At 42.0% G+C, this 17,028-nt stretch overlaps 1 protein-coding gene across 1 annotated transcript in view; it reads right to left on the reverse strand.

Moving 5' to 3' along the window:
* The window catches only part of NCKAP5 (NCK associated protein 5), a 331,504-nt gene that overhangs the window by 218,502 nt on the left and 95,974 nt on the right, over positions 1-17,028 (reverse strand). Inside the window, exon 2 of the mRNA XM_062498376.1 lies at positions 15,582-15,659. Coding sequence (XP_062354360.1) covers positions 15,582-15,659 — 78 coding nt within the window. The remainder of the gene's footprint in view (positions 1-15,581; positions 15,660-17,028) is intronic.

The following is a 17,028-nucleotide window of genomic DNA, read 5'->3' on the forward strand; positions in this document are numbered from 1 at the left end:
AGACAAGCAGTGGTGCTCCAGTAATGCTCTACAACAGTTGTAACCAACCCTACATTGCACAGAAGAAGAAAAGTTAACCATTAATAATTCTTACAGAAAGAGAAGTTCTTTGCTAAAGAAAGAGGGTAACACAAAGTACTACAAAGCATACATTTATACTTCAGCAAGAAAAACTTGTTTATAAGTGCGTGCTGCACGCAATAAACTGTAAAAATGAAGATGAGAAAAAGCTGAAGTGGGAATAAATTTCCTAGGAAATACTCTAAAAAAAGAGACCAGATTGAAAAAGCTGAAAAGTACATACAATAACATACAATATTTCTGAGGTAAAGTATATAATCTTCTTGTCCATGATGTTCAGTGAAAGGGGAAAGTATAGGAGTGATGCTGAAACCAATGTGAATGATTTATATTTTTTTATTTTTTCCATCAGAGCTCTGCACTGAACATCCAATCCATCCTCCCTGATCAGCACACCACCGAGGAGGGGGACACGCACCATATGGCTCGCTTTAACCACGTAAATTGTGCGCTGTGACAACAATGGCACTGCTCCACCGACACAGTCAACCTCCAGCCCCAAGGACTGGGCTGAATGGGGATTACACCACACGCTGCAGCCACTCTGGGAACAGGCAGGGCTTCAGACAGGAGCAGCACAGCCAGGCTCCAGCCTCGTTCCACACACCCGGAATCCACTGGGTCGCAACGAGCGCTGTTACCTGGATGGATCAAAATTTTATCAGACTACTTGTAACGCAATGGCAATCTGGTAATGTACTTTTCCATACTGCTTCCCTGCACAGCACAGCAAATTTCAGGTTCTAGAAGAAACATGTAAATCCATAGCAGCAGAAACTTGATGACATTTTTATTCTTGCTACTGGCAAGCCCCATGTAATGCCAGTGGCATTAATCCCAATGTTCAGTCGCTGAAGGAACTAAGTCCTGGTAAATTCAACCAAGGGCACTGGTTGCTTTATGCGGAAAAGGAATTTTGTATTTATTTAGTTTATATGATTTGTTTCCTCCTTTAACAAGAAATGGAAAGATATTTGTGGTATTCATGACCAAAAAAAAAAAAATTAAAAAAAGTACTTTGGGTTCATCTCCAATGACCAGGAGAAAAATGCACTGAAAAAAAAAAAAATCCTCAGCATTCTGATTACTGTCTAGTTATTCCCCAACCACATTTAAAACTCTAGACTGCCCATTCCAGCATTTCAGTGCAATTTTTATTGACCTACTAACCTGTAACTCTGGGAAGCCTGGAGCTAAGAATGCAATAATGGCTAGCAAATACAAGTCTCCAAACAGAGTGTAATAACCTTAAGTAAACTACTGCCAAGCAAAAGTCCTGCAGATCAAACAGTTCCCACGAAGCCTTATGCTATTAACTAGCAAAAGAGTCCCATGATATCTCCATAGCCACGCACAATAACAGAGCGCTGCGCTTCTGTTTACTTACATAGCTTATCTGCAATCCACTAATGTATACAGCCAGCCCTCCGATGTAAATCACTTCTCTATTTCATGATACTTCCCTTGTTAAAACTTTGCTAGCTTTCTAATGGTAAACAGGGGAGTTATCCGGAATATCTATTTTTAAGGAATGCGTAGTGGACGCTTACAAGATAATTGCAATAAGGGACTCCATATTGTTACATGGAGAAAAAGAATTGTTAACATGCAAAATAAAGTTTGCAACAGCATGGTATTTATCTAGCTCTGCATTTTTCCTGCTGCAAGGCCCGCTTACTCCACCTTATTTCTGTCACTCCCTGGGTAGCCCCACCTCGGGAAGTGGAGAGTGGATCTAAAACCCTACCAAAAGCCGAAGAATCAACATCTAAAAGCCTGACGGCCAGCGGTGGGTCATTCAACACTGTGCGTTTACCTACTGCTTTGTGTACTTCAACGCATTTCAGAAAGATCTCTACCTAAAAGGCTTCTTCCATGGCGACAGCCATCACTGCAACGTAGAGGGGTCAAGCCTTAAACACTCAGGAATAAAATTAAAACAGAAATAAAACTCGTTAAGATGATCCTGCCACAGGCACAGAACGGAACCAAAATCTTCTGCCTGTGAAGCAACAGGGCTAGAAAGAAGACGCCGCGGGCTCCTTGCCCGCGCATCAGGGAGGAAAAGGCAGGAAAATAAAGCGAGTTGCCCTTCTCCCCGGGGCCGAGAGGGGCTGAGCCCCGCGGCGGAGCCGGGCGGGCAGGGGCGGTGCGGGCTCCGGCCGGCCCTGGTCCCAGCCGCCCGCTCCCCGCGGCCGCGGCGCTGCCGGCGCGCACGGACCCGGCCTCCTGCGGGCGCTGCGCTGGTTGCGGCACGGCCGGCGGGGCGGGGAGGAGGCCGGGCCGGCGGCGGGATGCGGCGGCAGGTGCCTCCCCCCGCCCCGGGACCGCGCCCGGCTCCGCGCAGCGCCGCGGGCTCGGGCGGGGGAGCGGCGGGCGCCGCCGGGGCGGGCGCGGGGCGCCGGAGAAGGGGAGGAGACGGCGGCGGCGGGGCGGGCAGGAGGCGCGGCGGGCAGGTGAGGGAGGGAGGGAAGGCTGGATGGATGGATGGATGGATGGATGGATGGATGGATGGATGGATGGATGGATGGATGGATGGATGGATGGATGGATGGATGGAGGCGCGGGAGCGGCCGCTCCTTACCTGGGGCACGGTGGCACATCCTGCGGCGGCCGGGGGCCGCGCGTCCCGGCGGGCCGGGGAGACCCCCGCCGCCGCCCCCCGCCTGGGCAGAGCGGCTGCCGCCCCCCGGGCCGGCCGCCCGGCCGCCGCCTCTCGCCTGCTCCGCTTTGTTCCGCCGCGGCGGCTTCTCCTCCCGCTGCCGCCGCAGCCGCGGGACTCGTAACATGTGCCTGGGGAGGGCGGGCGGGCGGGCGGCTGCCCGGGGTGGCACTTTCGGCGGGGCGGGGAGCGCGGCGGCCGGGCCCCTCCGCCCCCGGCCCCGCGGAGGAGCGGGGCTGTCAGATCCAGCCCATCTGCCGCGATCGCAATCGGTCGCAACTGAATGGCTCGGGCAAATCTGCGGCGGCAGCAGGGGCTCGCCGCTGCGGGGGGGTGGGGGAGGCCGGGCCATTGTCTGCGGCGGCCCCCGGGTGCCCCCGGGTGCCCCCGGGCTGGGGGCGGCGGGCGGGGGCTGCCCGGGGCCGGGGGTCCGGGAGCCGCGCCGCTTCGGCTCGGCCGCCCCGGGGCCGGACTGCGCCGCCTCTCCGGCGGGGCCGCTGCCCGCGGGCTTGCACATCATGGGGAAAACCCTCCTTCCGCACAGCCCCGAGAGGAACGCTCGCCTCGAGTTGATGCCGTCCCAGCTATCCTCGAAACTTAGGGCACGCGGCGTGGCGGAGCCGCCGGGATGTGTTGGGATGCGCCAAGGGGTAGCGGCTGTGCCCGTAGGGCTGCTGAGGGCCCGGTGTGTGACACGCAGGTGAAAGAGTTCAGATGGATGGAGACTCACAGGCATGCATGGCACGCTTTTAAATCCCGCAGTATATGAAAAAGCTGTTCCAAAATAATCGCCGAAAGCTTTGGCATCCGTTAATCTAAAAATATCAAGTAAATTTTTTTCCTGGTTAGAAAAAGCTGTAACTGGTACGTCATCCACTTAATTGTAGATACATGGTGTGTGTAAGACAACCTAAGATACAGTACATGTGAGAGAACCTAAGTGAACAGTAAGCAAGAGTTCAGGCAGGATTTCCCAGTTTAATGAAAGCAAGAGATTGTGGAAACAGGGTGAGGAAAACTGACATAAGTCAATGAGAAACAGTGAGTAAACTGCAGTGAGGAGACTGCAGGAGCCAGGGTGCAAAGGAAACCCTCATCTATGGTGTTGAGACAAGAATCAAAAGGCAGAGCTCTATCTGAGAATCAAAGGCAAGTACTGGAGAAAAAGATCTTCAAAAATGAAGGTGGCAGGAGTTTTTCTGGATTTTGAATTTGGAGGTTTCTTAGCAGAGGAGCTGAGAAAAACAAATAAATCATTGGATAACACTCAGATTTTAGCTAACAGATTAGCTGTGGCTGAAGACAGTGCAGTAAGTTGCAGAAGGAATCTCTTCCTGTGGCGGTACAGAAAGCAGTCTTTGCAGATAAATGTGCTGCTGTGGTGTCTTGAGTAAGCCCATAGCCAGATGTCTTAATGCAGATTTTCTTCCAGGCTGGCAATTCGTTTGTCCAGTATGGAATGAGAACCTCCAAAATTACTTGAATCTGTCAAACTTGTAAGTTTGTCCTTTCCAGGACACAGGCACCTTGCTCTCTCCTAATGAGACACAACAGTTTTCTGAGGACTGATCTAGGATCCTGGGCTAGTCAAAGATCTTGGGTTTAATTAACTGTACTGGGGTTAAATACTGCAAAACTGCGACAGAAAGCTGAAAAGCAGCATGAGACAGGAACTAAGCACCATGTCAGACAAGATCCTCTCCAAATCCAGTAGAATTTGTGGTCTCCAAAGAGATTGTTATTCTCCATTCAAACATGATTTCATCATTTAAACCATGAACCTGTCTGTTGATGTGTTTTAACTGCTTTGTTGTGTAGGAAACACCTTGAGCAGCTCCTGTAAGAGCCAGTTTTATTAACTAAGTAGAAGAGATATTAATTTTCTGTTTAAATAGAAAAAAAAAATCCCAATAAAATACAATCATACTATAATGCCTGTTGCTTGAATAGACAACCTAAACCTCCTATCCAGACTCCTTTCTAATTAGTGATTGAGACTGCAAATGCAGCATGGTTTTTGAGGCTTAGCTAACGTGCAAGTGGCTGCACTGGATCTGTCCGGAAAGTCTGTGTAGTTCAGTGTCGTTTCACTGACAAACTCCAAATATCCAGGGGAAGACCCAGCACTTCACCTCTCTCCAGTCCCCTGGGAGCTCAGAGATCTGACCCAAAGCTTGCCCTCTGTGTGTTCAGTACATATCACTAGCTCCCTTCCATGACTGTCCAGCTTCTAACTGAACCCACATGCACTTTTAAAATCTGTGGTACCATGTTGCAGATGCTCTGATCCTTGTTTACATGAAAAATCTCTTCCTTCCATTTGTTTTTCAATGTGCTACCTGTTTTCATCCAACAGCCTGTATTTCTTGCATTGAAAGAAGCAGCGGGCAAGCAGCTTCTCTCCATGCTGCTCACATTTTAGCTCTGTCATTCCCCTGCCTAGGTTTCTGCTTTTTCAGACTGAAGAGTTCTAGTTTCTCTATAAACGGAAACCAACTCCTGCTTATGATTACTCTTTTCTGTGCTGCCCTGAATATACCCAGGTTTTTTGCACCTTTTCTGAAGCGGGGTACCAGAACTGCAACTGGTACTCAAAATGCAGTAAAATCACTGGCATAATCATGGTCCCTTCCTAGGTGTGGTACTGCAGATCCTAAAATATTATCCTAGTCAGGGTCAAGTCTTTTTATGAAGTCTGTAAATTATTGCATATAAAGTTTCTATTTGAAGACCACATTTATATTCCCATGATTCTCCTTTCCTGAATTCCTAGTGAAAACATGAAATGGTTTCACCAAATCTGCTAGATTAACAGTGGCTAAAGGGATAATTTAAAAAAAATACTGCCAGTTGGTTAATTATTTTCAGTCTTAAACTTACATTCACTGAAATCAAGAGTGACAGACTTGGTCTCTTACTCTGCAACTAGAAGTGATTTAGAATTGAAAAGAACCAATATTTATGTATAACTTAAAGGTATAATTACAACTTGAAAGTGGTTTTTTATGCATATCGAGTTGCATTGTATCTGACTGCTGAGATACTGTTCTTCTGTGTCTCTTTAAGATTAGTAGTATCTCAGTTTCATACACAGCAATACGTACATGTTCCAAATCATTATTTCTTGTCCCTAGGCTTGCACAATTTTGTCTAGCATAGACATTTACAAGATTATACACCAGTCTTCAGACAAAATTCATGACTTGGCTCACCATTGCTTCTGAGAGATACAAAAAGCTGCAGTGCTCATACTTCAAAACATTAAAATGAGACAGATGATAGCATTAGCTCAATACACTGCTGGTAGCCATAGATTTAAATAAACCAACCTAACAGCTGGCATGGGCAAATGCAATGATTTGGGGGATTTTTTACATTTTCACAGAGGCACCGAACTACCATGGGAGGGACAGATACTTCCCAAAATGATTTCTGATTCTCAGCTGGCATAATGTGCATGTATGTGATGTCACTCTGCTCACTACTGCATTCTGCAGTTCTTCCAAATGGGAGAGACCCATTTGGGAAAGAACAGGTATGATGGCAGGTTGGGAGTGACTGATTTGCACAGTAGACAATACTGCCAAAACAACCACAGAACCTTTCAGACAGTATCTGCTTCACAGAGAAACCTCACACTTAAAAATCTGGGAGAGGGAAGAAACCTCCCAAAATGCAGTTCTTAAGCTTTACTCACTTCTTGTCCTTTTATTAATAGTTGTATATTTGCTTACACAGAACTGAGGCTGTGTATGGGTGATGTAATACCAGATTTTCAGATGTTCTACCGCTAGGTTACTGGTGCTTAACACCAGCGGTGTTCAGGGCTGTGTTAAACACGAGCAGGGTAGAAATCACGTGAACTGATGTCATTTATAGAAACAGTTGCTCTTTCAGCCTGACACAGGGCACTGTTCAGTGAGACCTGAGGCAGCGCTGCCCTTTTGAGGACTTCAATTCAACTCTGGGGACGACTGACTGCACACCCTGGAACAGTGCCAGGCCAGGCTATGGCACACAAAGCTGTGCAACAGGAGCTGACAGGGACACTCATGGAGCGCCCTGCTCTGGAAAGAAAAGTCAGTCACTGGAGGAGAGGTTTCAGAACAAACTGGTCCCCAATAACCATGCTGGAATTTCCCGGTGCGGCAGAACTACAGGAAGACAGGCGGTCTGGGTGCTGCCTCGTGCTGACCTGTGTTAGCATCAGCTCCTGCTGCCAATGGGTATATTCAAACCAAAAAGGATTCCATAAAAGCTTTCTCTGGATCTCAGTGGAATTAGAATTAGATTTTAGATTCTTCATGGGAATTCTGAGTATCTTTTGAATTGGATGTATAAAGGGTCAAGTGCTGTCACTTGCACATTTCCACTTTGCAGAACAGAAGTGAAGTCATGGCTTTATGTCACAAGGAGAACACAGCATTTGGACATTTTTTAAAAAAAATTACAACAGTGTTATTAGAGGAAAGGAGACTAATCGAGAGTGTTTACAACCTCTAGTGTGTTTTTGGACCAATTTCTCCCAGGGCACTTCAGGAAGATAGATACTTCCTTGGCATTTGAACTCTCCCAACCATGAAGAGTGGTAAAAAATAAAAATATAGAAGGCCTTGTAGGAGCCAAAACATATGTACTTATGTCTTTCAAAAGGGCTTCAGAGGCTTCTGGCTTGCCTGGCTGAGGACTAAGAATCTACTGAAGGAAAAACAAAAATGGATTTATTGCAGCATTATCAAGAACTGAACTGGGAAGAATTTGTAAGGCAGTATCAAACTTCCTCAGTACGGGGCAGGAGGAGCACGTGGTGATTCTGGCAGGGTGTGGAAGCAGATCAGCTTCTCCCTCTGCTATCTTTAAAGGTGCTACATAAATGACAGCAAACTAAATAACCTGCAAAAACTGGCATCTCCTTACTGCAAAGCATTTGGTGGAGATCAATCTGGGGTTTTTATTTTTTTGCTTATTGGAGTTATATTTTCTGAATTCTGCTTAGCTAATCAGGTGGTAATAAAACTAAGAGCCCTGCATTTTGCAAGCTTTTATTGAATTTTTAAAATCTCAGGGGAATATCTACATAAGCAAGAGTTAGCAAATTGTGAGCTACGTAGATTTAAGTACGATAAAAATATGCTCATGTCTTTAATATGTGATGAATGCTGCTTTGTATTTGAAACCTTGTCCCCAGTGGAACCCATTACAATAATGTTTATACAGGCTTATGCTATAAATGCATGATATTTTCCCTACAGCAGAATATGTTGGAATTTACCCCTGATTAAAAAAAAAAAATGTGTGAATGGGTGATATCCCAGAATCTGAATTGCTATAGGCACAATTATGCCCTTTTATTAACAAATGAAGCAACGAAAAATATAATTCGTTAACATAAAAAGGACTTAGTACAGCAGGCAGAATTGATAGAAAATGCACCCTGAATCTCCTGCACCACGTGTGAACTGGAAGACAGACAGCTCCTACAGAATTCAGGGAAACTGGATCTTCAAGTGCCAGTCTCACACAAAGCCTGGACAGAGGTGCTGGCTGTCATGGAAAAAGTGGGAAGATGACAGTGATGGAGCAGCACACAATTAAATAGCAGGAATAAGTGGTGTCACAGCAGTATTTTGGCTGCACGGCTGTCTTGCTTTCAATATAAGCAATATTTGTCCTTTAACAGGCCCAGACACATGACACAGGGTCTACATCCATGGTTGTCTCTCTGTGAAAAACCCAATGGTTTCATCAGCACAGGCACATCCGTGTACTTTAAAATAAACTGCTTGAAGAGAACAGGACAGAGCCCTTCTCTCCTGGTCCCCTTGCCACTGCCCATCCCCTGACAGAGGACGTAATCTATTTTATACTGTGGAATGGTGATGGCCAAGGACGGGAGTTGGAGAGGAGGCATCCAAAGGAAGGTCACCTCTTCCACAGCTCATCATGGTGTGAACTGTAGACACAAGAAATTCCTTTCCTATCACACAGCATGGGATAAGTTTGCTACCAAGCAGGTTTTAAGCCATAGAGCTTTTTAAAGATTTAAGCAGTGATGTGGGAACTTCGTCCCTCAGACAGAACAGGCTGAGAGTACACAGTGCTGTGACTGAACACAGCAAAACTCTGGCTTCCACATGCATCTCTTGCATAAGCTCCATTATTTTTCTTTGTTAAAAAGGAATTGTGTTATTTCTTGTTTTATCCTTGGGGCTGAGGAGATGAACATCATTCCTCAGTTTGTGTGGAACAATGAAGCCCTGTTCTAACTTGGGGTCTTAAACTCTTGCTTTAATGCAATTTAGGAAAAAAAAAATAAAGGTTGAGCATTATAGAATGAAATAGAAATGGCTAAACTTGATTATTTAACTTCTCTTTCACAAGGGAAATTCATTTACAAGGAAAGAAAGGTGTTAACATGACTTGCACAACTCCATAATCAATTTCTCCTTGGCTTTTTCTACATCTGCCATTAGCAGTACCCTACTTGTAGATATCATCAGTGAAACAGATCAGTAATGTACCATTCCTTAAAAAATAGGAAATTCATACATTTTCCTTTCCTTTCTTAAACCCACCACACCATCTGAAAACCTATCTCATAGACTGTGACTGTGCAGTACTCATTTCTATAATACATTTTGACATCCTGGTTTTAAGGGCCTGAATTCTCTGTTGCTTTGATGTAAATCCATAGGTTTTCTTCTGCCAAATAGAAGCCAGGGCTCTGTGTAAAGATAAGTTGTTCAGTCTTAGAGAAAACTTCAGGGAAATGCCACTATTACTCATCAAAATTATTCTTTTCTCTGCGAATAAAGCCAATAACATAATTGGGATTATCTGAAGAGTGAAACATGATTCAATTTCAGTAAGCATGGCTGTGCACAGACACTAGTGGAACAGTAAATTCAGTACCAAATAATAAGATGACACTAGGGTCAGTTTCCATTTATAAATGTTAGATTTCTAAAGAAGGGCAAGGCAATCTCCGAGCACCGACACCTACGTTTCTGTAGATGGCTGTGTGGATGGGACGCGCTTTCCCCTCCGAAGCCGGGCGCAGTGTCAGAGGAGCAGGTGCCCCGAGGTCTCCCCCAGGGCTGCCTTGGGGTCAGTGCTGTTCCCCCATGCAGTGATGCAGCAGTTGTGCAGCGCCCGGTGCTGCTACCTGGGCCGGGTTGCACTGCAGGGGACAGACAAAATCCTGCCACTCACACTTAGCGTCAGACAAAACCACTTCACAGCAGATTTCTTTTTTTCCCTAACCCTAAATAGCCATTACACTCATATGTATATCTGCATATACAAAAGGGTTTGTTCTTAGAAAAAAATCTAAAACAAATGCAGAACCATGCCAGGATTATACATTTCATTTCCCAGCATACAAATGAGGAACTAATTTAGTCTGGGCCGTTCATGCATTTTGCTTTTAACAAACATCCATATGCCAAATAGACCTTCCACATACTTCCCTGCTGGAGTTTTTATTCCTTTCAACTTGGTAGGGAACATTTGTGATCCTTATTCTACCAAATATATCTAAAGAATACATTTTGCTCAAGGCCTTCTATTTTATAATTTAAGAGAAACAAAATCAATTCATGGCTCTGGCAGTCTTGCTATTATGACAAGCATACATCTGTGCAAAAAATATCCCAATCCCTAATTAATTACAGAATGTTATTAACATTTTATAATTTAGCATTTGTTAATTTATTTAATTTTATAAACACTGCCATATGAAGTTACTTTTTATGGACCACTTTTTTCATCTTTTGCCTTCAGTTCTGAAGTCTGGGTAGTTTAGCATAGATACAGAGATATTTGCTTGTATCAAGATTATTTTCTGTTCAGATGGTTCTCAGTCCTTTATGTAATGACTTCAATACTGAGGCTTGACACTTCACTCCTGACTCATGCTGCACTGATGAGCAGTGTTAATGGGAGTTTTTCCAATTAGAGGAAACAGGCTGAAAGTCATGTTCTTAAAAATTAATACTTTCAATGAATATATAATGCTAATCATCTTTCTCATTTACCAGGGCACATCAAGTTGAGTTTAATTTTAAGTCAGCTTAGTAAATACTTTGCAAAAATATGCCCTGTTGGAGTTAAAATGGCTCATTGCTGAAGGAAATTTATTTATTTATTAATCTGGTAAAGAGCTGCACATAAAATTACTATCAACTTTAATCAGATGAGGACAGTTATTTTATATGACTAAGTCGTGGAGCTAATAGAAAATCTGAGTAGGTATAAACTTCTGTGAAGCATTGGTATTTGAAAGACAGTGATCAGTCTTGATTTGAACATTGAGATAAATCTTCAAATAAACACTGTTTCTACTGCAACAAGTGTTCTAGCAGCTATTCAGCCTTTTCCTGTGCTTCCACATTCAGTATTTATAGTGGACTTACATAGTCCATCAGGTTCATTTGTAATCTTTAAACTATCCTCTCGTACTTTTCTATGACCCTATTAAAAATGCAATCTAAAAGGCAAACAGTAAAAACCTTGCTTTTTTCTATATTCACTATTCAAATTGCTCTCACTCAATTTGGTCCTGAAGAAGTATCTTTTATAGCTGTGCTGTGACACGGGCATTGTACCAGGGAGCCAAAGGAAGCAAGTGGTTCTCATTCACAGATAATACAATGGCAGTGCTTTCTGTGGCCTGTAACTACATCTGCACTACTCACTGAACCATCCACATTTAAACACAGCTAAAGAAAACCACATTTGGCCAAAAATTAGAGACATTTTTAATTGGTATCCTCATGTGCACATTTAAACAACAATTCTCTGTAGAAATGCTCATCTGAAGCAGTACTATGAGCTCTGTAACATGACTTCGTAGCCTTATATGTTTTTATCTACATTTTTGTGTGTTTTCTCACACACAAGGTCACAAATCAGAAACCTCAGCTTTAGAGAGATACGTGTGTTACAATGTGAGTTGGAAGAATCTGAATTAGTACCTGGTAACCGAATGACTCCTAATTGCCAAAATCAGTTCTACTCTACTTCATTCAGCCTCAGCTCCAAATACTAAGGAAAATAAAAGGAATAAATGTTTGCAGGGATTTTACAAATTTATCATATACATCCAGCAGTGTTTTAGAGATGTAGGAAAAAAACCCAAGCAAACAGTACTCCAGCAAAACCAAAGACTGATGAAGAGACAAGAGGCAGGCTGTAGTGGCTAATAGCTCAGAACACCTTTTCCCTGGCTTTATGCATTGCCAAGATGGTATGACCAGCCAGGTAGATCAAGAAGCAAAGTAGAAGGAAGCCTCATGCTCTTACCACACCACACCACACCACACCACACCACACCACACCACACCACACCACACCACACCACACCACACCACACCACACCACACCACACCACACCACACCAACCTCTAAGCAAAGACTACAACAATTTTGGAAGATAATTCATTCCAAATACAGTCTATAACTCATAATAGCATCATAGACCCGAGGCAATGTTTGTTATGACACCTTCCAGAATGAGTTAAAATGGGGATTTGGCCCCAAGACCTGGCTGCTTTCACCTTCATTCCCCTTGGGCCAACTTACTAAGCCCTGGCAAGAAAAAGATGCTTGTACAGAGCATGACCTTATTTAGTTGGGGTAGTGTTTTATTTTTTTCTCAGCCTTCATTACTGTAATATCATACACAGGGTTTTTCCTTCATTTGCCATGCAACTTATTCCCTTAAGATTAGCCTTTTTCTAGTCAAGCAGTTTAAATCTAATCACAGTTGTTATTTTAATCTGTGCTCACCATTAAGAATTCTAGCAGAGTTATTTTGCTTGTTAGCAATTAAGGCTTCCCAATGGAAGTTCATGATTACAGCAAAGGCAACCTGTTTAATGCTTGGCACCTCTTTAGTACACAGGCATTAAAATCAGGAGCACAGAAGCATGCTAATGCTGCTGATGAAAGCACAGCAGATCTATTTAACAAACTCTGTTTTGAATGTATAGTATAGGAGAAATGCAATGCAATCCTCATGTGCATTTCTGGTCCCTTCCCTCTGTGTTTCATATTACTCTAATAAGGTAAGGAAGTGCTGTTTGACCTTCATTAACTTATTAGTCATGTCTGAACTGCAGCATTTCCACCAAAGCAGTCTGAAGTGTTGGTCCTGGTTCCAGTAGCACTACTAATAAAATTCCCTGGAAAGGTCTCAAGACCAGGGTCTGACCTTTGCTTATTCAGGTAATAATCATCCTATGCTGAATTATGACTTCTTTCTTCTGTTAAGAGAATTAGTAATTGCTGCTGCTGCTTGGTGTGTCAAGATTTAAAAATTATGATTTACCATGAAGTCAATTAGCAAAGACTGCAGGAGCAAATTTTTGCTTCTCAGGTTGATTGTCCATGTGATTCTGCCATAAAAATTATACATCAGCTGAACTAAAGCATTAGATGACTAGGTAGAAAACAACACAGCAGGGGATTCCACTTCCCTGACCCAATTCTATCCTGTTTAAAGATATTTCCAGAAAGGATAGGGCAGAGAAATCCAAAATAATATTTTCTTTTTTTTTCCCTTTTTTTCTTTTTTTTCTTTTTTTAAACTGATGCAGGGAGGTGGACAACCACTACTGTACATCACCTCTAATGGTAAATGTTGGTGATTTACATTGGTGTGGGTCAAATTTGTCTCACATTGGGTAAACGTGTTTAGCTCCAACCTGAGAAATAGGGGAATGACTGACAAGTCAAATATGCTATCAGTAATGTGAAAATAACTACTGCAAAATGTCCAGTAGAAGAAAAGCTGTGTTAATAAAATTTGCATCTTCACAAACTACTGAGTTTCCTTCCCTCATTGTAGTCAAGGTTTTAAGAACAAGACATCTGAAGCTGGGCTAGAGATCTGCTTTAGTGGAAAGCTATAAAACGTGACCTAAGCATAGCCAGTCCTCCTGGGACAGCAATTACAGCAATAAATGTTCTACAGCAGATGCTAATGCTGTGTCTAAACAGTCTCCTCTAAACTGAAAAGAAATTTTGGCCCCTACACGTCTTTTAGGGTCCCATTGTATGTGTGGAAATGTAAAGGAAATGTAAAATTGATATGCACACCACGGCATTGGGTTTAGTCTCCTCTGTGTCAGCCTAGGCACTATAAATCTGTGCTGGTTGTGAGTGAGACTGGAGGAGCTAAATGGGCAGAATTTGTGTGTGTCAGTTTTATGGGCTCACCCCAAGTACAGTGGGGGTCATTGGTCATTGTCAGGTTCAGTGCCCAGTGACCCACTGGGCTCAGATCATGGCAGGCACAAATCAAGAGCATAATGCAGGCTGAGGAGAGGGCTCTGCTGATTTATTAGGACATCTGTCTGGCTGTAGACAGCCCAGCACTGCCCTGTGTAGTGCCAGCTATTAGCATAATCCTCACCATGAAACTTCTCAGAGACTTAAAACAGAGGAATAAAGTGTTCAAAGAAAACGGGCTAAACCAGAAGGGTTATTCTTGTAGTGCTCATAACCAGTCTAAACTTTTATGCCAACACCCCACAAAAATAATTATAAAAATAAATAATGTCAAAAATAAATTAGTGTTTTTAATTTTTCAAAACCACTGCATTTTCAGAACACATCTGTATGTCTATTCATAATAAAGTCACTATGCCTTCTAAAAGTCTTTTCAAAGACTTTTTCAATATTTTTCTTTTTTATTATTAATTTATAGTTAACCACAGTAGTGTCATCTGCATATAATGTTATCACCTTCATTCTTACCAAGTTAGTCTCCTGAATTCTTTAATGTTTAATGAAAACTTCCATTTTTTGTGCCAATTATATTTGGCTACTTTTTAAGAAAAGCAGGAATTAAGCACAAACTTTTGGAGTTTGCCTATAAGTAACAGTCAATATCATAATGCTGTAAGCTGTAAATGCTGTGATACTACTTTATGTTGTGTAGGTCAAGAAGTTTGTGAGGTGCAGACCAACTAATACTGACATGTTCAAAGTTGCTCTTTTTTTTTTACATGAGAGGTATTCACCTGAAAAATCAAACAGATTATTATTTCTCCCTTGATCAGAACTAAGGTGAAATATGTTTCAGTCTATGAACATTAAATTATTCCCTGAAGATACTTTTATATTTGACTGTGTTTTGAAAGACTGTCACTGTTCATATGTCTGCAGAAAAAAAATAATTAAATAATTGCATTTAAAAAAAACTGCTGTGAATGTTGAAGGAATTTTATCACTGCTATTATTCCATTTCCTTTGTATTAGATATGACATTAGCTAGGATTTGAGCAGTTACCAAGTTTGCTGTAGGCAGTGTAGAAACACTCACCAGTATGTGGCAATCCCTGCTTTGCTTAAACCAGGGTGAAGTCTGGGCAACATGAACAGAGAAGAAAATCCAGACTATCAAGGCCACTGCAAAACTGTGAACCTGTGTTTATTTTAGTTTCAAAACTCTCAATTGGTAATGCTACTATGGTGGTATTTTGGCTAGATTTTGTGTGCCATTCAAAGAAAACACTCGTATTTAAGGATATAAGATAATTTCTGAAATTCAGTCCAATTGAAAGAATCTGAAGTAGAGTTAGTATCCACTACCTAGAAATTTTAACATGAATAAACCTGTGCATGTGTGCAACTGCCTTGATTAACAAAGGCATGATTCGACTCATGTGTGCTGCCCTACTTATTTCATGAGGTAAGATTTGGTAGTCTGCAAAGAATTTAAAAATGGAGAAACTGAACACCCAATCATTCTTTTGAGCTCAAAAAATGGAAACTATGGCTTGCAGTATCATTTCCAAAATAGCAACATAAATAAATGTGCATGGCACAGTACTTGCCTCCATAAATTCCAGCGTTGTTCTTCCAGCTGGGTCACCAAATGCTCGATGTATTTGTTGGAGTCCATATAGTCCTAAATGAAAAATTATTAAAATATTAGTTTTTCAATGTTCAAAGTATTTGTAAAATTTTGAGTAAAAACCAGTCCGAGTCAGTTTGTGGAGTGCACTTCAATTTTGCTCCCCAAATTATCCCATGTACACAAAAATCAGAGTGATGTAAAAATCTAGATTAAATCCACATTTGGATTCATATTGCATGAACAGGGCAGTGCCCTAATGCACTCTTCAGAGATTATTTGAGGGGAAGACAAGAGGCACTGAGGATACACAAGCAGCACAAATAAATTAGTGTACATATAAATTCATATCCATATTCCAAGCCCAGAATAATCTTCCCTGGATCCAGACTGAAAAATAACTTCCCAGCATTGCAGTCACTGTTTTTGGTGCACATTTTGTTTACTCTAGATATAAATCAAAGTGAACTGAATATTTGACTCAAATATTTATTTTATGGGCAGTATGAAAAATACTATATCATCTTCCCTATTTGAAAATGAAGCTATAACTCAGCTCCTATATTATTTTCCAGTCCAACTTTTGCAGATGCAATAACTTGCAATATCAGCTCTATGAAAGCTCCCATACTTGTGTCTAGACAGATTTTCTGATAAAGAATCTTGACCAGATGAAAAATTTGGATTTTCTTCCTGTTGAAGTCTATTCTTTAAATTCAATGCAAAGAGATGATGTTTATTCTCAGCATAGAAATCTGTCAGTAATAGAAATACACCACCTCATTTCCAGGTGGAAGGCAACATCAGTGTTATTTATATCAAATATTTCAGAATGAACCCACAGAATAACGTGATACAGTATGATGTATTTGGATGACAGCAGTACCAACACAGTCACATTCCTATTATTCTGAAAGTCTATCAGTAATAATATGACTGTTCTGAAATATCTCACCAAAGCAAAAATATGTCTCAAACCTCATACTTCAGGAAATTTCAAACATAGAAAAGAATCCATCTTCACTTTCTGGAGACAAGAGCTCCATTTTTATAGCTCCATTGTTTTACCTTTGGACTCATCACTTTCTGAGGTTCCTGTCTGCATTAGAAGTTGTTTCTTTACTACTATTATTTCTTTTGTGTACAAATATGGATTTTTTTTTGCAAAGTAGTTGTTTCTTCTGAACCATTCATCTTCATGACCAGGAATGTGAGACAGCCACTACAGGGACTGTACATCATTGTGTCTCCTCAAGGTGAAGATAAATGTTAGCTGATTTTAATGATCATAATTTATATATAAATGTACATTTTTATTTTTCTTGACTAGAATTGTTCCAAGTGACTCTATGTTTCTGTCCAAAATAATTATTTTCTTGTTCAGAAAGAGAGCGAGGGGGAGGGAGTGAGAGTGGTCCTGCAA

The sequence above is a fragment of the Cinclus cinclus genome, chromosome 9 (assembly GCF_963662255.1).
Source record: "Cinclus cinclus chromosome 9, bCinCin1.1, whole genome shotgun sequence".
NCBI lineage: Eukaryota > Metazoa > Chordata > Aves > Passeriformes > Cinclidae > Cinclus > Cinclus cinclus.